General features: G+C 37.8%; 1 protein-coding gene across 2 annotated transcripts in view; it reads left to right on the forward strand.

Annotated features, from left to right (window-relative positions):
• Positions 1–20,144, forward strand: part of RAB6A (RAB6A, member RAS oncogene family) — a 67,118-nt gene extending 46,974 nt beyond the window's left edge. Inside the window, exons 4-8 of one of the 2 annotated variants that reach the window (XM_049889862.1) lie at positions 1,159–1,264; positions 3,116–3,227; positions 14,772–14,865; positions 17,062–17,128; positions 18,086–20,144. In XM_049889862.1, coding sequence (XP_049745819.1) covers positions 1,159–1,264; positions 3,116–3,227; positions 14,772–14,865; positions 17,062–17,128; positions 18,086–18,150 — 444 coding nt within the window. In that variant the 3' untranslated portion in view covers positions 18,151–20,144. Of the gene's footprint in view, positions 1–981; positions 1,088–1,158; positions 1,265–3,115; positions 3,228–14,771; positions 14,866–17,061; positions 17,129–18,085 lie in introns of both variants that reach the window. The other variant, XM_049889861.1, reaches the window with a different exon arrangement.
• The last annotated feature ends 5,590 nt before the right edge of the window (positions 20,145–25,734 follow it).

The raw sequence follows: 25,734 nt of genomic DNA on the forward strand, positions 1-25,734 counted from the left end.
TGAGTAAAAAGAAATAACATGTCTTTATTTTTTGGATTTTTGTCTTCCATCCTTTACCCTTAAATACAGTGTAATTTCCATACTCTGCTTCTAGAAATGGCTAGCCTACTATGCATTGAAAATTAAACACAATATCTCTAGACCTGTACCCAAGAAACATTGTTTTGTCTCATAAATGTGTGAGTTTTGTTCTTTTGGATGTTCTCTTTTATGCTTAATATATAGCATGCCATTTTGAAAGCTTGGAAACTGCCTTATAATGGTAAGAGAACTTGTTTTCAGGCTTCTGTTCCTCTAATGTAGATATGGAAAGAAAGAAATTACTCATGCAGAGTTGCAAAAGGATATTTTTCTTTTTTGTTGATTGTAGAGCGTTTCTCATACATATTGGGTCGCTATGAGTTGGAAGTGACTTGATAGCAATGGGTATAGAATGTTCTGGGAGAAATGTATGAGGGGGATCATAAGCAAATATCCAGACCCAATTTCAAAGGCTCAGTGGGAAAGGGACACATTTTACCTTTAGAAAGGCTTTCAGAAAAGCATTAATTCCTTTCCTCTGATAGCCTGGGCTGCACCTTGACATTTACCTTCATTTTTTCCTCATTCTCACCATTTAAACACCAACAGAGTCTACTTTTTTGCCATCTGGAAGGCATAGAGCTTCAAAGAGAGGTTATAGGAAGTAAAAAAGGGAAACAATGTTTTCGATGCTGTGAAATCTTTTCCAGTGCCACTTTTCAGTCATGTACCTACCAAGCAAGCAAAATTTTTTAATACTCCCTTTTGAAAAAGGAAAATTTTGTGTTACTTTAATTTCTCACACCTCTTCGGCCTTTTGCATGCACCTCCTTTCTACCTCCCTCCCTCCCTCCCTTTTCCCTCACTTTTTAAAAACATTATTTCTTTTTTCTTTTCAGTATTAGTTTGTTTTTTTTTTTGGTTTGTTTTTTTTTTTATTTATTTTTTCCCATCCCACAGATCAGGCTGCAGCTGTGGGATACTGCGGGTCAGGAACGTTTCCGTAGCCTCATTCCCAGTTACATCCGTGATTCTGCTGCAGCCGTAGTAGTTTACGATATCACAAGTAGGTATTTTGCAACGGGTTGACCTTTCTTTCTTTTTTTTTTTTGCTTGTTTGACTGATTTTATTGTTAGGTACGATTGCAATTATGGGACACAGCAGGTCAAGAGCGGTTCAGGAGCTTGATTCCTAGCTACATTCGTGACTCCACTGTGGCAGTTGTTGTTTATGATATCACAAGTGAGTGGGGGGAATAATGCATTTCTAATCCTCTTTTAACCTTTAGCTTAGCTGCATGCATGTTCTTGTCTTGTGCTTGTTTTCCATACTGGCATGTAAAAGTGAGTTTTATCATAGCAAATCTTATCACAGACCAACCAGGTCAGAAATATTTACTTTGGTATTTGTGCCAATATGCTTTATTTCTACTGTATTAGATTATTTGCTCCCAGAAATTTTCTTTTGAATCTGATTATGACTGTTCCCCAAGGCTTTCTAGCATCCTGGTATCACTGAGCCATACCATGATTATAATAGGAGGATGGTCTCCTATTTCATTTAACTTGATCTCATATTTTTCTAAAATAAAACAATCTGCATTTAAGTCTCTCGCCAAGTTTCCCAAATCCTCCAAGGCCTCTTTTAAAAGCTTCTGCTAGCCAGCTTTTCTCTGCTCTCCCCTTCCTGCCATCCTCTGCCTATGGAGGAAGACAGAGAAAACATAATGTGTGATTTTCTATTAATCATTTTCACTTGAGTCGTATCTAGATTCTGTGACTAAGACTGCTTTACTTCTTTGATAAGAAATTATGTTTTCATCTCTCACCAAGACAAAATAAAAAAATGAGAGACCACTTAAATAATGGTTTTTCTTTTTCTTTTCCCCAAAGACTGAATAATGCCTTTGGGCATTTTAAGTGGCTGTAAATTTCCCATGGAGCATGGTGACTGACAAGAAAATGCTCTGATTGAAATTGTCTGTAAATTGGCTTGTGACATACATTAAGTAATATTAAGCATATTCCATATAGTAGTCCAGAATTTATAGAGAAATAAACTTATTTGCTCAGTAAACATTCATCTAAAGTACAATTAAAAAAAAGAATTTATAGGAAAACCTGTAATTATCCAGCTTCCAGGACTTTAAAAATAAAGACACTGTTGATTTGAGCTAGTGATACTATACATTTTTGCATATCTGCCCAGTCAGAAGTCATACCTACTTAACAGTAGTTGCCATGACAGAATTAGAAGTTTGTCATTCAGGGACTTTTTTTTTTTTTTGGATAGATGGCTATATGCAGTCTCTTCTTGCAGCTTCACTTTGGGGTGCTACTTTTTTTTTAAAGTATGTTCATTATTGTGCATTGACATGTATTGCAGCTTTAAAATGTTTGTGCTTACTTTAACCAAAGCAAGTGAAACCTGGAATATTCTTCTTTAAAAATTACACGGCATAAATGTGGTTAAAGTAATATTAGTAAATTGTTTTCTTTAGCACCTGTAAAAAGTGTTAAAGTACTCTACTTAGAGTCCAACATTAGAAAAGATAGATTTTGTTACAGATAATTGTGGTGCAGTAAACTAATGAACTTCAAGTTAAAGTGATCACAAACTAAGTAAGCAATGCAAACAGTGGTGTCGAAAAGCTATTTAAAGTCTTTACAAATTTTCTGAATGTGTTGGGACTTACTGGCTGACATACTTTTGGAGATGCTTTCTTTGTTGTGTTTGGTATGTGTAAGTGATCAAAAAGTATTGTGGCAATGTGACACCATATTATCTGCCATAGCTGTCCATACATTTTAAAATGTTATTTTTTTCCAAGTGTATTTAGTACTCATTTGGTCATGTCCAAAACTTTTAAAACTACTATAAAAGGAACCTTTAGAACTCTTTTTCTTGTGATTTCTATAGATCACTGACAGTTGTAATCAGATAAAATGGAGTTATGTTGTAGGCACATTAAAAGTAGGGTCCTAATGTGCCAGCCCCCTTCCAATTCCAGGGATTTTTTTTTGATGGGGGAGTCCATCACTTGGGGAGACATTTGCAATAGCACTAATCTCTCTGTCTACCCTCCTACACCAGATGTTAACTCATTCCAGCAAACTACGAAATGGATTGATGATGTCAGAACAGAAAGAGGAAGTGATGTTATCATCATGCTAGTAGGAAATAAAACAGATCTTGCTGACAAGAGGTATGGAGTGATTTTGTGTGTATGGAATGTTTGATTTCCATATTTAGCAGCCTATTTATTTTTGTCACTAAAGGATTATTTTGAAAGGAAACATGTTTAATTCTTAAGTTAACCCCCAACCACCTTTTCTTCAGTGAGAGAACCTGAAATATAAATATTAAACCTGGTCCAGAAAGGAATACTAGTTTTGTTTTGTGTAAGCCTGTGTAAGCAACTCTCTTGCGAGATTGTTTACATAGGAAGCTGATAAATATTTTGTATTTTTAGGATTTATAAGCATGAGCAATTTTTTTCTTAGGAATAGAACATCTTACAAAAACAAATCCTATCTTTAAAAAAATTGTTCATAATGATTAAATACACACTCTTTTCTTGGTGATCTTCTTATAAGCATTCACTCTAATTCAATGATGTAGGATTGTTTTTTTTTTTTAATTGTATGGTTGAGCCAGACTGTGTAGTTGAACTGAATAGCTTGATTGTGATACCTTAGTCAAATGAGCAAAACCATATTCAAGTCACAGAGTGTGAAATGTATTAACATTCACTGTAGAACCCACGGGTTGAATATGTGCTTTCAGTGTTCTTAAGTGACCTATTGGATATTTGCAGTTATTTTTTTCTGCTTTAAATAGTCTTTACCATTCTGTTTACCAGCAGGCATTTTTACTATTTATTATTTGTTTATTCATGAGTTGGATATTGAAATTCAGGTAACGAACTTGTGCCGTTAAATTAAAATGTTGCCAAGAAATCCAATGTGTTTAGAGGCTTGTAAAGATATTAACCCCATTTCTTCCCGGTAGTACCTCAATTGGAAATGGTAGTACAGATACAAAAAAGTCTTAAGAGTAAGTTCGAAGTATGACTTCATCTTTTCCTTATGAAAAGCTGTTTTGGACATGAATTGCCATGGTATAAGGTTTCACTATTTATCACCAGTACGGTAATTTGAAGATTATATTGCTACATTCATTCTAGTAGAGATTTCCTAGGTACCCTCATTTTTAATAGAAAAATTGTATATCTAAATTGTTTCACTTTGTAGTGAGAGTTATCTAAGAGGGTGCTAATAAGTATCTGTTCCTTTATTGCTTAATATTTCAGTTCAGTGTACAAATGCTAGAATTTTTCTTTAGGATAATATTTGTCCTGTGCTTTGGAATTACCATCCTTCAGGGTAATTTTTGCCAGACTGTAGCCCCTTGGCTATTCACATTTAAAAAGATTAGAACCTTACCAAAATATATATATATAACTTCAACTACTTAACAATAAAAAAAAAAAAAAAAAGTCATAAAATGGGCAAATGACTTGAATAGACATTTCACCAGAGAGGACGGACATTCAGATGACCATCAAACATACGAAAAGATGCTCAGTGTCATTAGCCATCAGAGAGATGCAAATCAAAACCACGATGAGATACCATTTCACTCCCACAGGATGGCTAAGATTTTTTTAAAAAAAAGAAAGTAACAAAATGTTGGCAAGGATATGGGGAAATTGAATCCTTATCCACTGCTGATGGAAATGCAAAATGGTACAGTCATTGTGGAGCAAACGGTATAGCTGTTCCTCAAAGAACTAAAAATAGATCTACCATATGACCCAGCAAATCTACTTCTAGGTATATAGCCAAAAGGTAGAAACATCCTAAAAGCCCATCAACAGATGAATGGATAAACAAAATGTGGTACATATATACAACGAAATACCACTTAGCCTGTAGGAGAAATGATGTCTTGATACATTGCTACCATATGGATGGAGCTTGAAGGCATTAGGCTGAGCAAAGTAAGCCAATCGCAAAAGGACAAAAACTATATGAACTCACTTGTATAAAAAGACAAGAAAAGGCAAATATACGGAGACCAAAGTTTATTAGTGGTTACCAGGGGAGGAAGGTGAAAGTAGGGGTTACCAGTGATGGGAAAATCGTATTGATTAAGGGTAGCGTTGCACAGCCAGTTGTTGTAATTGCCGTCAACAAGCTGTTCACCTGTAAAAAGTTGGATTGGCAAAGTTATGTGATAGATATATTTGAAACAATGACAAAAAAAATGGCGGAGGCTGCTTATGTACAATCAATACCTTATGGAATTTGGTGCCTTGGTTTGGAGGTTTAGGGTCATGGTTTCATGGGACATCCCAGTTAATTGGCCTGATAACATGTTTATTGATTCTGTTTTACCTCCTCGTTCATTGTGTAGTGTCTGGGGTCTTAAAAGCTTGCAAGCGGCCATCCAAGGCCAACAATTGGTCTCTGTTCACCTGGAGCAGCAGAGGAAGAAGGAGAGTCAGGAATAGGAGGAGAATGTGGAATGTGTGGCTAATTGCCTCCATGAACAACTAAGTGCTTCCTTTGCCGTGAGACCACAAGAACTGAATGGTACCCAGCTGCCATTACTGAACATTTTGATCAAAGATTCTATAGAAGAATCCTGATCGTAAGAGGAAAAATGCAGAACTGAATTTCAAATTCTCATGGACTCTAGACCTTTTGGAGCCATGGAGGGTGAATGAACCCCTGAAACGATTGCCTGAGATAATCTTCAATCCTTAAACCAAAAATACCCCCGAAGTCATCTTAAAACTGAAAAATATTTAGCTTAACTAGTAAGTGTCTGCCTTGAGCATTATGCTCATTTAAGAACTATCTATATGGGATCAAAGTGACAACAGCAACTCAAAAGATTACCTTAGGAGGTAGTGAGTTTGTGTTAATGAGGGAGGAACAACTCAGAAAAGGAGAGTGAGAGTGGTCGTGCAACTAGAAGAATGTAATCAGTGTCAGTAAATGGTATATGTGAAAACGGTTGAATTGCTGTGGGTTTTGCTGTGTACATTCTCAACAACATTGGAATAAATAAAATTTAGGAAAAAGAACTGAGGGGGAAGAAACATTAGAGCCTTATTCATTCCATTGAAATAATTTTCAAGTGGATGAAATATTTAAATGTTAATAAATGAACCCTAAAAGCATTAAAAGAACCTTTTGATTGTGAGTGGCATGAAACCATGAAGCTATAAAGGGAAAGACTGAGAAGTTTAAATACATAAATATAAAGATCCACCTATTGGATTGACCAAGATTTAGAAGAATCATCAAGAGCCTGAATAAACAAAAAACTCATACACTAAAAGTGTAACTATCACAACTTTATTGGGATTTGACAATATCCAAGTTTTAAGTATTCATTGCCTTGGTGCTACCTCCAGTAATTTATCCTACAGTAACACAGAAGTATAAAAAGATGAATATACAAGGATGTTTATTGCAACATTATTTGTAATACTAGAAAAACAAAATCAATTTAAATGTCAATCAGTAGCAGATTGGATATTTAAATAGTAATTTATGAGTGAAATACTTTGTAGTCACTAAAAAGAATGAGGAATTTATTGATGTTTTTTAACATGAAACTTTCAAAATACTTGATCAGTGGGTGTGTAGCATAATTTCCTTTCTGTTAAAAAGAAAAGACAGTAGAGATACATTTATTTACTTAAAAACAAATCTGGATAAGAATAAATGAAACTTACTATACTTGTCTCTGGGAAAGAGGTGGGGTTATGGAGGACTTTTTATTGCTTGCTTGATCGATTGTAATGATCAATCTTTTTAAAAGTTTATTACTTTTGCAGTCAAAAAAGGTTTTAATTACAAACAAATTCAAAGTTAAATGTCTTTTTTACTTTCTTTGAGAGTTAATGCTTTTTTAAAATGACTTGGAGGAAAGGTAGAGGATATTTGTTTCACTGCCTTGACATAATCTCCTAGGCGTTCAGTTCTCTATCTCCTTCTGTCTAGTGATTCCCAGACATTTCAAGCCTGAGAATCATGTGGTAAATACAGCTTATTAGACTATTATATGACCGTGGCTTTAATGAATCATGGTTAATTTTTTTTTAATTTAGGGGTTTGGTCCTACCTGTAGATACTGTGATTCAGTGGTCTGCAGTGGGACCGATGAATCTGTTTTAAATAGTCTCCCTAAGTGATACTGATAAAATCAAACCACTGTCTAGGACCATTGCTATAACCAACCTTCAAGCATTTTATTAGTGTGACTTCTTACCCTGGAGTCCCTGGGTGGTGCAAACAGTTAAAGCGCTCAGCTGCTCATTGAAAAGTTGGAGGTTGGGTTTACCCAGAGGTGCCTTAGAAGAAAGACCTGGTGATCTGCTTTTGAAAAATCAGCCACTGAAAACCCTATGGAGCTTAGTTCTACTTTGGCACACGTGGGGTCGCCATGATTCAGAGTTAACTCAATGGCAACTAGTTAGAGATACCCTAGTGACTATGCTCATGGGTCTAAAATCAGTTGTAATTTCTGCCTAGAGTCCGTCACATGTAAGGTTTACAAACTGTCCTTCATTCAAGAAATATTTATTATCACTCAGTGTGCCAGATGCTGCTGCTATAGGATAGTGAACAAAAGAGGACAAGTGTTCAAGGAGCTTTTGTTCCAAAGACTGAACCATACAGTACAACACATGGTGTGTTATAGTGGTACATGCTAAGGGGAAATACAAAAGCAGGGAAGGGGGAATGTGAAATGTCAAGGGTTGGGTTGAAATTTTAGATAAAATGGCAGTGGAAGACCTCACTGAGAAGGTAACTGTAGACTTTGAGGAAAAATGTGAAAGAAGTAAGGGAGCTAACCATGCAGATACCTTGAGGGAGAAGGGGTTCTAGGCAGAAGGCTCAGAAAATGCAAAGGCACTGAGGCAGGGACATACTTAGCTTACTCGAAGAACAGCAAGGAGATGTATGTAACTGGACCAAGATAATGAGGGGAAGAGTGGTAGGCAATGAGGTAGAAAATACGAAAAAGATAATGAAGGCCAGATCATGTAGAGCAAAGTAAGGGTTTTTTTTTCTGAATAAGATTAGAAGGTTTGAGCAGAGGAATAGCCTGGTCTGACATACCTTTCATGGATCACTGTTGATTTATTGAAAATATAGGGGCAAGGGTAGAATCAGGGAGACCAATTAGGTGACTGATACAGGCTGCAATTCAGACAAGAAAAGATGATGACTTGGACCAGGATGGTGGCAGCTTGAGTGGTGATACATGGTCAAATGCAGATATATTTTGGAGATAGAGCTTTCAGGATATACTGATAGAAAGTGGGGTGTTAAAGAAGGATGAATCAAGGATGATACCTAGATTTTTGGCCTGAGTGCCTGTTATTAACTGAGATGGAAGAAAATTAATGAATATCTGGTTTGGGAGCGAATATCATGAACGCAGTTTTGGTCATGTAAAGTTTGGAATGACTATTAGATATCTAAGGGAAGATATCAGGTAGGCGGTTGGATATATGAGTCTGGAGTTCAGAGAAGTTCAGGCTAGATATATTAGTTTGGATGCCATCAGCATATAGATGATATTTAAAGCCATGAAACTGGATGGGATCACCAAGGGAATGATTTTAGATAAAGAGGTCCAAGCAGTACATTTTCAGACATCCAACATTTAAAACAGGGTTTCTGAACCTCAGCATGATTGACATTCTTGGGCCAGGTAATTCTTTTTTTTTTTTTTTTTTTTTAATGTGCTTTTAAGTGAAAGTTTACAAACCAAGTTAGTCTCTCATACAAAAACTTATATACACCTTGCTATATACTCCTCGTTGCTCTCCCTCTAATGAGACAGCACACTCCTTCCCTCCACTATTTTCATGTCCATTCATCAAGCTTTTGCCCCCCTCTGCCCTCTCATCTCTTCTCCAGACAGGAGCCGCCCACATAGTCTCATGTGTCCACTTGATCCAAGGAACTTACTCTTCATTTTCTATCCCATAGTCCAGTCCAATCTCTGTCTGAAGAGTTGGGCCAGATAATTCTTTGTTGTAGGGGACTGTCCTGCACATTGTAGGATGTTTAGTAGCATCCCTGGCCTACACTCGCCAGATAGCAATAGTGCTCTCCTCCCCCGAGTTGTGACAACCAGAAATTTTTCCCACCATTAGCAAATGTCCCATGGTGGGAGGGGGTCAAAATTGCTCCAGTTTCAGAACCACTGATTTAGAGGTTAAGGAAATGAGGAAATAGCAAAATAAACAGAAAGGAGGAATTGGCCACAAAAGAAGAAAAACTAGGTAATTACAGTAGTCAAAGTATGATGAATTCATGATTTTTCCCCCCCATGATATGTTCTAATTTATAATTTTTATTTTGCTTTAAGTGAAAGTTTACAAATCAAGTCAGTCTCTCACATAAAAGCTTATATACACCTTGCTACATACTCCCAACTACTGTCCCCCTAATTAGCCAGCCCGCTCTCTCCCTCCACTCTCTCTTTTCATGTCCATTTCGGCAGCTTCTAACCCCCTCCACCCTCTCATCTCCCCTCCAGGCAGGAGATGCCAACATAGTCTCAAGTGTCCACCTGATCCAAGAAGCCCACTCCTCACCATGATATGTTTTAGCATTAAAATTTTTAATATTTTCTATCTCAGTTCACTGAAAAGACCTAAACGGGGAGGAACGACCAGACTGCCATCTCAAAATACCATTTCTCTCTAAAGGAACCAGGGCTACTTAAAGAAATAATCACTTTGAAATCTGAGGCAGAAAATGTAGAAGATGTATCTGGATAATCTTGTCACACTATAAGTCAAGGAATTTATTAAAAACTGTTGGGGTTGTGTCAGACTCAGGAGCTAAATCAAAGAAGCTCTGCTGGCCAAAGATAAAAAAATTTGCGAATCAATAATAATTACTGGAAAATGTTTAAATTCATGAACCATAATGATATTTTGTTCAGCGTTTATCTTTTTTTTCTGTTGCATGGGTACCAAATAGTTGGGGAAAGTTTCTCTTTAAAAGAAATATTTAATTTTCTATGAAGAACATTATTGGGATGAGTGGTAAAACCTGAATAAAATTTGTAGACTATAATGGGATGATACTCATGTGAATTTCTGGATTTTAATAATTGTACTGTGGCTATGTAAGAGAATGTTTTTAGAGAATTCACACTGCTGAAGTATTTAGGGTAAAGGGCTACAGATTGGCAACTTAACTCTCAAATTGTTAAAAACAAAGTGTGTATGTATTTTATTTATATACATACACACAACTACAGACAGAAGATGATAAAGCAAATGTGAAATGTTCACAGTTGAAGTGTTGTGTAAGAGAATGTCCATGTTTTTAGAGAGGGGAGAATTTCTAGAATAATATCTTTTAGAGAAGAATGAAATGGAACGCATAAACATCGATATCCTAGGCATTAGTGAGCTGAAATGGACTGGTATTGACCATTTTGAATCAGACAATCATATAGTCCACTATGCTAGGAGTGACAATTTGAAGAGGAATGGTGTTGCATTCATCATCAAAAAGAACATTTCAGAGACAGAAAGGGCCACATGAACAGAGACCTACATCATCCTGAGACCAGAAGAACTAGTTGGTGCCTGGCCACAATCGATGACTGCCCTGACAGGGAGCACAACAGAGAACTCCTGAGGGAGCAGGAGATCAGTGGGATGCAGACCCCAAATTCTCATAAAAAGACCATACTTAATGATCTGACTGAGACTAGAGGAATCCCGGCGGCCATGGTCCCCAGACCTTCTGTTGGCCCAGGACAGGAACCATCCCCGAAGACAACTCATCAGACATGAAAGGGACTGGTCAGTGGGTGGGAGAGAGATGCTGATGAAGAGTGAGCTAATTATATCAGGTGGACACTTGAGATTGTGTTGGCATCTCTTGTCTGGAGGGGGGATGGGAGGATAGAGAGAGAGGGAAGCTGGCAAAATTGTCACGAAAGGAGAGACTGAAAGGGCTGACTCAATAGGGGGAGAGCAAGTGGGAGTACGGAGTAAGATGTATGTAAACTTACATGTGACAGACTGATTGGATTTGTAAACGTTCACTTGAAGCTTAATAAAAGTTAATAAAAAAAAAAAAGAACATTTCAAGATCTGTCCTGAAGTACAACACTGTCAGTGATAGGATAACATCCATACGCATACAAGGAAGACCAGTTAATACGACTGTTACTCAAATTTACACACCAGACCACTAGGGCCAAAGATGAAGAAATAGAAGATTTTTATCAGCTGCTGCAATCTGAAATTGATTGACCATGCAACCAAGATGCATTGATAATTACTGGTGATTGGAATGTGAAAGTTGGAAACGAAGAAGGATCGGTAGTTGGAAAATATAGCCTTGGTGATAGAAACAATGCCAGAGATCGAAGGATAGAATTTTGTAAGACCAGTTACTTCTTCATTGCAAATACCTTCTTTCACCAGTATAAATGGTGACTATACACATGGACCTCACCAGATGGAACACACAGAAATCAAATTGACTACATCTGTGGAAAGAACAAGGCTAGGGGCCAACTGTGGAACAGACCATCAATTGCTCTTATGCAAGTTCAAGCTGAAACTGAAGAAAATCAGAGCAAGTTCCTGAGAGCCACAATATGACCTTGAATATATCCCACCTGAATTTAGAGACCATCTAAAGAATAGATATGACGCACTGAACACTAGTGACTGAAGACCAGACGAGTTGTGGAATAACATCAAGGACATCATCCATGAAGAAAGCAGGAGGTCATTGAAAAGACAGAAAAGAAAGAAAAGATCAAGATGGATGTCAGAGGAGACTCTGAAACTCGCTCTCGAACACTGAGCAGCTAAAGCAAAAGGAAGAATTGATGAAGTAAAAGAACTGAACAGGAGATTTCAAAGGGCGGCTTGAGAAGACAAAGTAAAGCATAATGACATGTGCAAAGAGCTGGAGGTGGAAAACCAAAAGGGAAGAACACGCTCGGCATTTCTCGAGCTGAGAGAACTGAAGAAAAAATTCAAGCCTTGAGTTGCGATAGTGAAGGATTTTATGGGGAAAATATTAAACGACGCAGGAAGCATCAAAAGAAGATGGAAGGAACACACAGAGTCATTATACCAAAAAGAATTGTCGATGTACAACCATTTCAAGAGGTGGCATATGATGAGGAACCCACGATACTGAGGGAAGAAGTCCAAGCTGCTCTGAAGGCATTGGTGAAAAATAAGGCTCCAGGAACTGATGGAAAGTCAATTGAGATGTTTCAACAAACAGATGCAGCACTGGAGGTGCTCACTCATCTATGCCAAGAAATATGGATGACAGCTTCCTGGCCAACTGACTGGAAGAGATCCATATTTATGCCTATTCCCAAGAAAGGTGATCCAACTGAACGTGGAAATTACAGAACAATATCATTAATATCACATGTAAGCAAAATTTTGCTGAAGATCATTCAGAAACAGCTACAGCAGTATATCGACAGGGAACTGCCAGAATTCAGGCCAGTTTCAGAAGAGGACATGGAACCAGGGATATCATTGCTGATGTCAGATGGATCCTGGCTGAAAGCAGAGAATACCAGAAGGATGTTTACCTGTGTTTTATTGACTGTGCAAAGGCATTCGACTGTGTGGATCATAACAAATTATGGATAACATTGCAAAGAATGGGAATTCCAGAACACTTAATTGTGCTCATGGGGAACCTTTACGTAGATCAAGAGGCAGTTGTTTGGACAGAAGAAGGGGATACTGGTTGGCTTAAAGTCAGGAAAGGTGTGCGTCAGGGTTGTATTCTTTCAAAATACCTACTCAATCTGTATGCTGAGCAAATAATCTGAGAAGCTGGACTGTATGAAGAAGGACGGGGTATCAGGATTGGAGGAAGACTCATTAACAACCCACGTTATGCAGATGACACAACCTTGCTTGCTGAAAGTGAAGAGGACTTGAAGCAGTTACTAATGAAGATCAAAGACCACAGCCTTCAGTATGGATTGCACCTCAACATAAAGAAAACAAAAACCCTCACAACTGGACCAGTAGGCAACATCATGATAAACAGAAAAGATTGAAGTTGTCAAGGATTTCATTTTACTTGGATCCACAGTCAGCAGATACGGAAGCAGCAGTCAAGAAATCAAAAGAGGCATTGCATTGGGTAAATCTGCTGCAAAGGAACTCTTTAAAGTGTTGAAGAACAAAGATGTCACCTTGAAGACTAAGCTGTGCCTGACCCAAGCCATGGTATTTCCAGTTGCATCATATGCATGTGAAAAGCTGGGTAATGAATAAGGAAGACTGAAGAAAAATTGACACCTTTGAATTGTGGCTTTGGCGAAGAATATTAAATATACCATGGACTGCCAAAAGAACAAACAAATCTGTCTTGGAAGAAGTACAACCAGAATGCTCCTTAGAAGCGAGGATGGTGAGACTGCGTCTTACATACTTGGGAGATGTTGTCAGGAGGGATCAGTCCCTGGAGAAGAACATCATGCTTGGCAGAGTACAGGGTCAGTGGAAAAGAGGAAGACCCTCAGCGAGGTGGATTGACACAGTGGCTGCAACAATGAGCTCAAGCATAACAAGGATTGTAAGGATGGCTTAGGACTGGGCAGTGTTTCGTTCTGTTGTGGCTAGGGTCACTATGAGTCGGAACTGACTCGACGGCACATGTCTGTCAGTTTGTTGTACTGTGGGGGCACGTGTGTGGCCGTGATGCTGGAAGCTATGCCACCGCTGTTCAGATACCAGCAGGGTCACTCATGGCAGACAGGTTTCAGCTGAGCTTCCAGACTAAGACAGACTAGGAAGAAGGACCCGGCAGTCTACTTCCGAAAAGCATTAGCCAGTGAAAACCTTATGAATAGCAGCGGAACATTGTCTGATATAGTGCTGGAAGATGAGTCCCCCAGGTTGGAAGGCACTCAAAAGATGACTGGGGAAGAGCTGCCTCCTCAAAGTAGAGTTGCCCTTAATGACGTGGATGGAGTAAAGCTATTTAATAAAAACATTTATACATATAGAATACCTGTGTACCAGCTGGGCATTAGGAATACCAAGGTAAATAAGAGTCTTACACTTGAAGAGCTCATAGTTCGAAACACACTGTTAATTATAATGCATCCCAAAATGCCCTGTAAAAGAAGTGTTAAAGTATTAGTATTACGTATCAAGAGGCTTTAAAATGTCTGAGTCTTTTGACTGAGTTTTTCTACTTAGAGAACTCCAGGAACTCCAACCTAAGGAAATAATCCACAGTGCACAAAATATTAGGCACGAAGATGTTTATAACATTCTTCATAGTGTAAAATTTGAAAACAGTTTGGGAATGGTTATATAATTTATGCTCATAATTTGTACATAGTTTATAGTAGTAAATTGACAACGTACAGTCATGAAAACTATTTTACATAAAGCTTTGAATCACAAGGGTATAATCCAATATTAAAGGAGGGAAGCAGGCTATTAAAAAGTTTTTAATTAAAAGGATGAGCTCAGCCAAGTCAAAGCAAATCAGTAAAAAGTATCTTAAAAAAAATTATTTATTGAAGTATAACAACAGAAAAGTGTGCTGCAGCTTAATGAATTTTTAAACTAGATTTGCCCATGTAATCAACACCAATATCAAGAACAATTATTTTTAGAACTTCGTTCATAGTTTTTATAATATTTTGGTTGAAAAATAGAATTTATTTTCTTTTTCTACAGGCAAGTGTCAATTGAGGAGGGAGAGAGGAAAGCCAAAGAGCTGAATGTTATGTTTATTGAAACTAGTGCAAAAGCAGGATATAATGTAAAGCAGGTAAGTGTGCTTTGAGTATGGTTGAGGTTATCAGATTTTAAAACATACTGTGAAATAATGGTACACGTATTCTTTAGTGTTAAGATTTTAGATTCATGACCTAGCAACTATTTTCAAACAGTGAAAAAATACAAATGTAGCCTAGTTTTTGGAAAAAAAGAAAACGCTTGCTAAAATTTCAGATTATGCACAGGATAACTGTTTCATTGTTAATTTAAGATGGTGATTACAAGACTCTGAACTCACCATACTTCCACTGCATTCCTACTGTATTGGTTAAAAAGTAGTTCTTCCTTATTTCACACTTAGATATAAGACTGTCATGAAAGAAAGCAAGTATTTGCTGTCAGGAACGATGCTTTGTTTTGTTGTGAAAGTACATTCACAACTTTTATCGGTTCCTTAATAAACTGCTGATGATTCAGCAGTGTTTATAAGAGGAGTATTTTTTTGAGGAGAAAGGACAAGAAAATATAGGAAGAATCCCACATTATTGAGCTGTTTTTATACAACCTGAGGTAGCCAAAAACTCACCTGCATGATTCCTCATCTGTTGATGGGCATTTAGGTTGTTTCTACTTTTGGCTGTTGTGAACCTAGGTATTTTCGAGTAAAACACTGAAGTTTCATCCCCACTCCAAACCATTTGAATCAGTCTTTGGGGGTGGGACTCAAAATCTGTTTTTAAATTTCCCAGGTAATTCTGATATGAGTTTTGAGTACCACTGGTCAAAAGGAAAGGGCTTCACACCTTAACTTTTCCAGGAAGCTTTCCTAAAGTGTTCCTTTCTAATTACTTTCAAAGGTAAAAATAAGAAAAACAAAATAAACAGAAATACTTGTGAGGTCACAGCTTGTTTACTCTTCTGTGTCTCTCTAATATCTTTAACTTTGTAGATGATGGAGACTTGTCAGTTTCCTTGTATGCATTTTTCTCTTGACTAATGGATCTACCAGTTAATCTTTGGTCTCTTCTAATTGTCATTGCAGTTCCAGTCTCTTACCTCTGGCCTTCTGTTCATTCTGTTTCTTCTCAATTTAGCAACATTTATGGAGTGCTTAAACTTAGCAGTTTGCACATTGTGTTTTTCAGCCAAATGAGATTTTAAAACTGCTTTTAAATCTCCATTCAAATGACACCTCCTGGAGATTTTTCCCAGCCTGCTGAGGGGATGTTCTTGCTTCTGTATTCTCATATCATTTTGTACTTCCTTGGTTTATAGCACTCATCACATTGTGACATAGGGACTTGTCTGAGTCTCTGTCATTTGTCAAGTTGTGAGCTGTATGAATTCAAAAACATCTCATTCGTTGCTCTGTCCCCTAGAGAACCTGAGACAGTGCCTCAACTAAGCAGGTACTTGGTACAAGGGAGTTAACATCCCATGTGCATGCCTAACAAAAAGAGAGATCGCTGAAAACATGAGGCAGTTCTACTTGCCATTCTTATGCCTAGGATCAGACAAGGTCACAGGTATAAATCTGGTTTTCCTTCTGCTGATTTCCATTCCTGCACACCTGTCATTGTGAACATCTTACCAGACTTGAGGTGATTCTCCTGTTGGAGATATTTTTCATAACATCACATCTCAAACACAAGTCAGCCACTTCTACTGGCGCTCATTCCAATGATAGAGGAAAAGCCAGCTTGGGTTGGACTTGAAAGGTGGTGTGCTAAATCTCTAACATAGTGTTTTCCTAAGGAATCATCAAGGGTAATTTTGACCAGATTGACTTTTACTATATATATATATATATATATATATATATATATATATATATATATATATATATATATATATTGACTATAGAACCTAACAACTCATGAAAGATTTGAATGTCTCTATACGGTTTTACTAAATGAATAATCTGTTCTTATTCTGAGTTCCTGTAATATTTTTATTATTCAAATAACATTTTTCTGCTTATTTCATAACTGTTTGTTCATGTCTTATCTCACTAGTTGGAAAGCAGGGATCATGTCTTCATACCCCTTTGTATGTAGCATACTGCTTTTTATATAATATTCATTTATAAAATGAATAGACATTTTGATATGCTCATGATGCTAAAGTCTAAGTGATGAATAACCCAGGAGAGCCATATCCTTTAAGTCATCCAATGGTTATCCACCTTTTCTTGATACCATTTAATAAATTTTCCTTCCCAATTATCACGTTTCTCTCGTTGCCACAGCTCTTCCGACGTGTTGCAGCAGCATTGCCTGGAATGGAAAGCACACAGGACAGAAGCAGAGAAGACAGTATCCTTTTTGTTTCATCAGAAAATTTTATTATTAATACTTGTCCTTGGAGCCCCATGTTGGCTAAGGAATATTGTGCCATTGCCTTTTACAGGCAGGAGGTGATGGCACAGAGGCATAGAAGTTCAGAGGTTTCTACAGCAAACGGTTATTCAGGCACCCTCTACAGCCTGCAGCTCACTGTAATTAGTCAGTGAGAGGGTGTTGTTGTTTGCTTGCTTCTTTTTTTAGTGAGCAGGAAACTCTTAGAATCCCAGCCTCCTCCTTTGTTTCTGAGTCCCTGTTGGCTCTGGGCTTTTCCCCCATAGCATATCTTTCTTTTTCTCTCTCTCTCACTCTCTGGTTTTTCTAACATTTGAGCTTTTTACTTGGCATAGGCAGGAAATAACTCAGCCTGGAGCCTTCAGAAACAGAACATAATGAAGCACATCTAATTTTCGTTGGTTCAAAGGATTTTGAATTTTGATATTTTCATGGCTTGTATATTTACCTTCTGCTGTTATTCATATATGGACATTTTTATTAAGCCATAGAGTTCATAGCACTTTGTTTTCAAAACCTTTATTACTTTTAATGGCATATAGTGTTCTACTGAGTCAAAGTCTCAGAGTATATTAGATTCTCTCTTTGTTGTTGGAATTTTCTTCAAGGCTGTTTTCAGATTTTTATTACAGATAATTCTGTAAGGAATGTTATCTCCATATGGTTTCTTGTGCCTGTAGAATAATTTCCTTAGGATAGATTCTGACGAGTAGGGCTTGAACCTCATTCTGACCCTTACTGCATATAGTGGATATAAGCAAGCTTATTCCATATCCTCATATCATAAGGTAGCTGTGTAGAAATAGTGACTATGTAGACTCTGAAGACAAATAGAAATGTAAGGGGCTTGGCAGAGAAGTCAGTGTTGAGCAGAATTGTATTTCCGCATTTATGAGTCCTTAACTTTTGTTTCAGTGATTGACATAAAACTGGAAAAGCCTCAGGAGCAACCAGTCAGTGAAGGAGGCTGTTCCTGCTAATCCCCCCCAGCATCTTCAGCCCTTCTCCAGAAGCTCACTGCTTTGGCCCCCTTACTCTTTCATTGACTGCAGTGTGAATATTGGCTTGAACCTTTTCCCTTCAGTAATAACGTATTGCAATTCATCATTGCTGCCTGTCTCGTGGAGATGACCTATTAGCTTCACAAGCACAAAAAAGTCAGTGTCTTCATTATTTATGTTTTACAAAAAGCCAAAAGATTTCAGCATATTCCAGTAATAACTTTAAAAATTAGGTACATTTTCTTAACATTGTTTTCCTTTTTTAATGTTATGATAATATACTTCAAAATGATGAAAATCTCAACAGTATGAGTATGGCTTGGTTAAGGAGCAGTATGTTCACAGCAGCACTTGCCTACCTACATGATCTTTCCCTTCCTTTCTCAACTCTTCCGTTCCCTATTCTCACCCTCCCTTCCTCAAAACAAACAATGTGGCAAAGCAGCCATAAGACCAAGCCCATTGGAATTATCTTTCAATTTTAGGAATACCACTTCTATTAGGCCTTTTGGGCCAAAATGTCCAAAATAATTCTTGAGCACTGATACAGATTACTTAACCTTCTTTGAGGTCAAAACTTAGTTATCATAGTGGGCAGTGCTTCAATAAGAAAAGGGTTCTGATACATCTTCAAAATGAATCCTAATGAACATACTGAGTACTTATAAGTAGAGGAACATAAAATGTATTTCTGACCACAACAAATGACCCTTTCACATGTGCTTAATTAGACTCTGGGAGAGAGATGTGAACAAATGCTTCGGTATAGGTTTTTAATATTTAATTCTTTATTGTGAAAATCACAAAGTCGTCCTGAACTATTGCTCCCAAGATTTTACAGTTTTCAAGTTACAGCTATTACTGTTTGTTAGAAAAACCTTTTAAAGCAATAGATTTCTCTTGGGTTTTCTTTCTTTCTTTCTTTTTTTAAATGCTGTGCAGGCAAGGCCCTGTTGAAGAACCACCAGTGGAAGAATTTTAATTTGGCACCATGATCAAAACTAGTATAACTAATAGAAACAGTGATATCTAAAGCTTACCAGTAAAGAACCCTCAGCAGAATAGCAGATACTTTACTCAGGACATTTGAGGTCAAATTGAAGAAGGAAACAGTTTTTTCTTTTTTGTTTGTTTTTAATAGGCAGATTTGAAAAAGCATACAGAGAAGAGGGGAAAGAGAATGGAAATAAAATTTAATATTATGCAGACTTATGCCTTATTTTTTAGTTTTTCTTTTATTTGTTGGGTTGGTCAGGCTGGTTTTGTCTTTTATTAGATCTGTAGATCTGTATAGTTTGGATAATTAACTAGTGATTTAGTTTTATATTTAAGCTACAATTAATCTTTTTTCTTTGGTGATATTTATTTCTTTGCCTTTTTTTTTTAACTACTCAATTTTTGGACGTTTTGTTCAGTACTTAGTGCTTGATCACCATGGCAATATGTATTTCCCTTAAAACACTGTAAACACATATACTAGGAGTGTACCCTTTTAATCTTTACTAGTTGTTGTGAGATTGCTGTGTAAGTTAATAAACACATTTGTAAATACATTGTTTGCAGGAAGAAAATTCCTGAGTTACAGCTCAGGAATGTCCTGTTAAATTTATGTTGTAAGCATTACTTAACACAGTATAAAGGTGAAAAGACAACAAAAATATCTTCATACTTCCTCATCCCCTCATTGCAACAAAACCCTTTACCTGGGAACCTTATTCCCCTCGCTTTCTTCGTCCTCCTCCACTTCCCACTTATTGTCACCTTGTAATATTCAGAGAGCACTTGAATTATTGACCTGAATAGAGAAATGTTTTCAGATACTCATTAGCCCACATACCAGTAACTTATGCTCAAAGACAAGATGGAGTTGTAAAGTGCTTTTATAATGCAATATTAATTGTTAAAGGCAAGGGTTGGCTCTTTTGTTTTATTTTGACATGGCATGTCCTAAAATAAATATCAATTCAATATGGCAGATGGGTCATATTCTTTATTTAGAAGATGTTGTGCTTTCTGACAAGGGGCAGATTGTCTTCCTACACTGTAGCATTTGATTCTTTTTATGTATCTTTAAGAAAGTAGTCAGTTACGTGCTTTCAACATTGGTCTTATTATTTGGCTTGGGGTTTTTCAACTGAAGCAGTGAAGTGTGTTCATGGTCCAGATTTTTTTATTTTTTAATAAACATAATTTTACTGCCAAAAATACATAAAGAAAACAATTGTTGACTTCATTTCCCATTCCTGCCAAAGTGGTGAATTAGCATGTACTTCCTGGAAACCCTTATGGCGTAATGGTTAAGAGCTTGGCTGCTAACCAAAAGGTCAGCAGTTTGAATTCACCAGGCACTCCTTGGAAACTCTATGGGGCAGTTCTACTCTGTCCTATAGGGTCTCTATGAGTCGGAATGGACTCAACGGCAACAAGTTTTTGTTTTGTTTTGTTTTTTTGTTTTCTTGCTTCCTACCTAAAAGAACTATTAAAGGGAAAATGGAATCCAGAAAAACAAAAGTGAGAAACCCCTGGAGAGTCAGAAGACAGTTTTCAACTGTTGGGGAAAGGGGAGGGTGGCTGCAACTTGTGCTGGTAGAGGCAGTAATAGGATATATTAAGAAAAGTAATTTTAGTTCTAATTATGAATCCGTAAAACATTTCATAACATGGATGAATCTGGAAGGCATTATACTAAGTGAAATTAGTCATTTGCAAGAGCACAAATATTGTATGAAACCAGTATTACAAGAACTCAAGAAATAGTTTAAACAGAGAAGAAAATATTCTTTGATGGTTACAAGAGGGGGAGGGAGGGAAGGAGGGAGAAGGGAACTCACTAATTAGATAGTAGATAAGAACTACTTTAGGTGACCAGAAAGATAACACACAATGCAGGAGAGGTCAGTACAACTGGACTAAACCAAAAGCAAAGAAGTTCCCTGGATACAACTGAATGCTTTGAAGGCCAGCATAGCAGGGAAGGGGTTTGGGGACCATGGTTTCAGGAGACATCTAGGACAATTGGCATAATCTATCAAGAAAACATTCTGCATCCCACTTTGGAGAGTGGCGTCTGGGGTCTGAAACGCTAGCAAGTGCCCATCTAAGATGCATCAATTGGTCTCAACCCACCTGGAGCAAAGGAGAATGAAGAACACCAAGGACACAAGGTAATTATGAGCCCAAGAGCCAGAAAGGGCCACGTAAATCATAGACTACATCATCCTGAGACCAGAAGAACTAGATGGTGCCTGGCTAAAACTGATGACTGCCTTGACGGGGAACACAACAGAGAACCCCTGATTGAGCAGGAGAGTAGTGAGTGGGATGCAGACCAGACTTAATGGTCTGACTGAAACTAGAAGGACCCCGGAGGTCATGGTCCCAGACCTTCTGTTAGCCCAAGACAGGAACCATTCCCAAAAGCAGCTCTTCAGACAGGGACTGGACTAGACTACAAGATAGAAAATGATACTGCTGAGGAGTGGGCTTCTTGGATCAAGTAGACACATGAGACTATGTGGTCAGCTCCTGTCTGAAGGGGAGATGAGAAGGCAGAGGGGGACAGAAGCTGGCTGAACGGACACAGATAGAGGGTAGAGAGAAGGAGTGTGCTATCTCATTAGGCAGAGAGCAACTAGGAGTATATAGCAAGGTGTGTATAAATTTTTGTATGAGACTGACTTCATTTGTAAACTTTCACTTAAAGCACAATAAAAAAAAAAAAAATAGTTCTTCTCTTGCCTTCTTACTCCCAACTCCACCTTTGCCTTTGGACAGGGATTGGCAAACTATGACCCTCTAGTCAAATTCAGCCTGCTGCTTGTTTTTAAAATTAAGTTTTATAGGAAAACAGCCATGCTTTCTCACTACCGAGGCAGAGTTGAGTAGTAGTGATAGACTGATTCGCCCATACCGCCAAAAATATTTACTGTATGGCCCTTTATGGAAAAATGGGCAGCCCTCTGCCTTGAGACAATCATAGCTGACCCCCGTACGGTAGAAATGGAGGCCACAGGCTAGACTATTGGTGCAGGTAACCACCGGGGTAATAACAGGGCAGTGAAAAGACCCTGATAAGTAAGGGAGAAGTTGATGAAAATAGGTGTGGAATGACCTGCCTTAGCCATCTCACTCCACCTTTTCCCATTCAGAGCTAGTGGGCTGTAATTAAGGGACACTGGGAGACTGCCCCCTGTAAGAGCTACTTGGGTTGAAAGGGATTTAAAGGTAAGGCTCTGATACAAGGTATGGTTGGGTAGGGTCCCTGGGTAGCGCAGTTAATTACTAGGCTACCGACTGAAAGGTTGGCAGTTTGAACCTACCCAGAGATGCCTCAGAAGAAAGGCCTGGCCATCTGCTTCTGACAGGTCACAGCCATGAAACGCTATGGAGCAGTTCTGCTCTGCACAGATTGGTTTGCCATGAGTGAGAACTGACTCCGCAGCAACTGGTTGGTTTGGTGGGATGCCGTCCTTGAACACTTAACAGTCTGGCCTCTTACCCTTGCCCAGTATTTCTCACCAGATTAGTAGGCTGTACCCGTTGCTGTCAAGTAAATTCCGACTCATAGCGACCCTATAGGACAGAGTAGAACTGCCCCCATAGGGCTTCCAAGGAGCAGTTGGTGGATTCAAACTGTCAACCTTTTGGTTAGCAGCCAAGCTCTTCATCACTATGCCCCCAGGGCTCCAGTAGCCTGTACCACCAGGGAAATTGGAGCTCATGAGCCAGATTAGTTGGATGCCTGAAAACTGCTGCAAAAGAAAAGGTGAATACCTAGGAAGCAGAAATATTTGAAAAGACGAGCAAGAATTTAAAAACGGTATGGTAAGAAGAGTCAAGATACTAGCAATGCGGAACAAGGATAAAATAACCAAATAAAATATAATTGAAATAATGAACACATAGATGGGATAAAGGGTACAATGGTTTCCACTGATGGAAGTAGTGAGAACATTAAATTGTGAACTCTTCCATTAGCAGAGAAATAAAAAAGGAAGATAATAAATGCTAACATCCAGTAGCAATTCCAGAAAGAAAAAATGCAAGAATTAAAGTACTGAAAACACACAAAAAATTTGAACTTAGTATTTCTAAGCATTTTATGGTGTTTTTAATGCTATTTAAAAGAAGCGGTGTCCTGTTTTGTTTGTAACTGAATTTTCCAGTTTGCTGCTGGCATAAAGAGCTAACTCACTGTATATATTGACTTGAACTTGCTTAACTCATTTATACTATCGGTTTTTTGTTGATTCCTTGCAGTTTTTTTATAGAAATAATCATGTCAACTGCATACAGGGACAATTTTACTTTCTCCTTTCCAAATCTTAGCTTTGTGTTTCTTTTGCTGGCTTTATTGTACTGGCTAAGACTTTTAGTACGATGTTAAACAGAAGTGATGAAAATAGATAACTTCACCTTGATCCTAGTCTTAGGAGAAAACATTTAGCATTTCATCGGTAATTACGTGTTAGCTGTGTTGTGGTGGTTTTTCAAAACAGTTTTAATGAATTGTAAGTAACACAGCATACGATTCACCCGCTTACACCATCGGATTTAATGACTTTTTTAGTATGTTTATGGAGTTGTGGAACTATCCCCACAATTTTAGAACATTTTCATCAACCTTAAAAGAAACCCTGTACCCATTGGCAGTCACTCTCCATTTTACCTCAACCTCCCTAGGCTCATTTACTTTCTGTCACTAGATTTGCCTATTCTGGACATTTCCTACAAATGCGATCATCTGTGGGTTTTTGTTTTTGGCTTTCAGTTAGCATAACGTTTTCATGGTTCATCCATGTCGTAGCGTGTATCAGTACATCATTCCTTTTTACTGTATGGATATATACTACATTTTATCTGCCAGTTGATGGACATTTGAGTTGTTTCCACTTTTGGCTATTGTGAACATTTGCATACACATCTTTGTGTGGACATAGGTTTTTCTTTCTGTTGGGTATCTACCTAGGAGTGGAATTGTTGGGTCATATGCTAACTCTGTTTTGTTTTTATGATAGACTTGTATATAAGATAGAAGTGATTTAAATTTACAGAAAAATTGAGAACATAGTACAGAGTTCCCATTTCCCCAAACCCAGTTTCCCCTGTTATTAACATCGCACATTACGGTGATGCCTTTATTAACAGATCAAACATTGATACAATATTATTAATCAATTAAAAAAAAATTGCTGTCAAGTTGATTCCGACTCATAGTGACCTCACAGGACAGAGTAGAACTGCCTCATAGGGTTTCCAAGAAGCAGCTGGTGAATTCAAACTGCCAACCTTTTGGTTAGCAGCCGAGCTCTTAACCGCTGCGCCATTATTAACTAAAGTCCGCATTTTATTCAGATGTCCTTAGTTTTTATATAATGTTTTTTTTTTTCTGTCCCAGATGCCATCCAGGATACCACATTACATTTATTAATGTCTCATTAGGCTTTTCTTGGCTGTCAGTTTCTCAGACTTACTTGTTTTTAATGACCTTTTTTTTGGCCGTTTTGAGGAATACTGGCCAGTATTTTGTAAGATGTCCTTCTATTGGAATTTATCTGATATTTTTCTCATAATTAGACTGGGGTTATAGATTTTGGGGAGGAAGACCACAGTGGTAAGTGCCACTTTCATCACCTCATATCCAGGGTACATACTATCAGCATGATTTATCACTATTTTGACCACTATTTTGGCTGAGGTAGTGTTTGTCGATTTCTCCACTGTAAAGTCACTCTCCCCCCTTGCCATACTTTGTTCTTCAGAAGGAACTCACTATGTACAGCCCAACTAATGGGATAGGAATTTTTGTTGCTTGTCCTTGAGAGTGGAATACCTCCATAAATTATCTGGAATTCTGCAAGGGAGCTTTGTCTCTCTTTCTCTGCTTATTTATTTATTCAATCATTTATATGAGTATGGACTCACAGATACTTGTTTTATACTTTGAGTACGATACTACCATTTTATTTCGTTCAAATTGTTCCAGTTTTGGCCATTGGGATCTCTTGCAGTTGAGTCGTTTGCCCCTTTGACATAGCCCTGTTTGGGTATGTGAGTTTTGGGTTGTTTTTGAGCACTTTTTTTCATTTCTAGCACTATACCATGCTCCAGGCTCATCTCGTCTATTTCCTGACCTAGCCATTTCTCCAAGGAGCTCTGCTTCCTTCAGTTGGAGAGTGATACTAGAAATAAGATCTGGATGCTAAGTGTGCTTGTTGCCACTGATGTGTCCTTTCTTTTACACCCTGTCAGCTGATGTGTGTATACTGATATATGTGCGTTTACTAACATGTGTATGTAATATCTACAAATATCTCTGTATAGCCATCTCTGTATCACACTAGAGTTCCTACTGATTTCTCCAACTCCATTACCACAAGGATCATTCTAGCCTCTTCTCCTTGCTTATCTGTAAATCACCATTCCAACATTGAGAAACTGGGCTCCCACCATCTGCCATCCATTTACTTAATTGTTCAGTGCCTGTATAAATGTATAACAATGCCAGAATCGGTTATCCATGTCCCCATGGGAAACAGCTTTATCGACTAGCAAACCAAAAAA

This window comes from Elephas maximus, chromosome 7 (genome assembly GCF_024166365.1).
Source record: "Elephas maximus indicus isolate mEleMax1 chromosome 7, mEleMax1 primary haplotype, whole genome shotgun sequence".
NCBI classification, from domain to species: Eukaryota; Metazoa; Chordata; class Mammalia; order Proboscidea; family Elephantidae; genus Elephas; species Elephas maximus.